This window comes from Vairimorpha ceranae, assembly GCF_000988165.1.
Source record: "Vairimorpha ceranae strain PA08 1199 chromosome Unknown NODE_184, whole genome shotgun sequence".
NCBI lineage: Eukaryota > Fungi > Microsporidia > Nosematidae > Vairimorpha > Vairimorpha ceranae.
This window is the reverse complement of record NW_020169479.1, coordinates 3,846-4,918: the sequence shown is the minus strand read 5'-3', so window position 1 is coordinate 4,918 and position 1,073 is coordinate 3,846. Positions and strand designations below refer to the sequence as shown.

The window sequence follows — 1,073 nt, the reverse complement described above, 5'->3', positions numbered from 1 at the left end:
TTTTATAATACACAAATAAATTGCATAGTTCAGACCCCAAAAAAGCATTATCAATCGTGTGATATTTATTTAAATGATCATTTATAATAAAATTTTTAGTAAGATGTCTTTTTACTTTTTTATATAAAATAATGATGTTTTGTGCTACTGTACTTTTTATAAAAAGTTTGCATGATCAAACTATTAATTTGTACTTAATGTTATATATTTGTATAGTTTTTACTTTTATTATAATAAACTATAACATGACGAACACAATAAACAAGGATTTAACAAGTGTTGACTGTGGTCAGGAAACCGAAATGTTTGTTGAAGTTGAGTTATTACAGTATGAGTTGGCTATAAAAAAGTAGCAAAAGAGGAATGGAAGCAGTATATGTTTGAAAAATGTTCTTATGAGTTGAAAGTTTTTATTATCAGAAATGTTAAGTTGAATTGAGATGAAAAACTGTTGGTGAAAAACTCCAGGAGAAAATTCATATAAAGGAGCAAATGATGCAGAAAGAAGAAGGAATTAGAAGAATAACAAGACAAATTGAATATAATATTACGAAAAAAATACAAGAAACTATTAAGAATACTTTTAAAGAATAAATGAACAGAATAAGTATATACCAATGAGATGTTATAATCGTGAAAAAAACAGGACATTACGTAGAAGTTGCTTTGCAAGAAGGCAATATAACTATGAAAAATTTTAAAAAGTTAGATAATTTAAATTATTTGTGTTTTAACAATGGGCAAGGCTCGTCGGAAGAAGAGAAAAACTATGTTTTAAAAGAAAACAATAAAAGACATAAGAAAATTTGCAAATATAGAGTACTGAAGCAGTAAACGAAAACAGAAGACATAAAAAAATTAACACTAGAGAAATTGAAAAAAAAATTTTTAGAACGTTTTGATGTAGAAGAAAATAAAATAGACTATTGCGAACTAGAAAAGTGTAGAATTAAAACAGAACTGGGGAAAAAGATTTTTAAAAGAGGGTAGACAGTACCACAATCATTAGTTGCGGATACCGAAATGTACATAAAATTATTAGAAAGTCGAGGTACCATATGTAGATCAACATC

At 26.4% G+C, this 1,073-nt stretch overlaps 1 protein-coding gene across 1 annotated transcript; it reads left to right on the top strand.

Moving 5' to 3' along the window:
* Positions 1-131: 131 nt before the first annotated feature.
* Positions 132-353, top strand: AAJ76_1840004787 (hypothetical protein; the record flags this gene model as incomplete). Its single annotated transcript, XM_024474321.1, has 1 exon — positions 132-353. One exon carries the CDS (start codon positions 132-134, stop codon positions 351-353), a length of 222 nt encoding a protein of 73 aa, XP_024329635.1.
* Between the last annotated feature and the right edge of the window lie 720 nt (positions 354-1,073).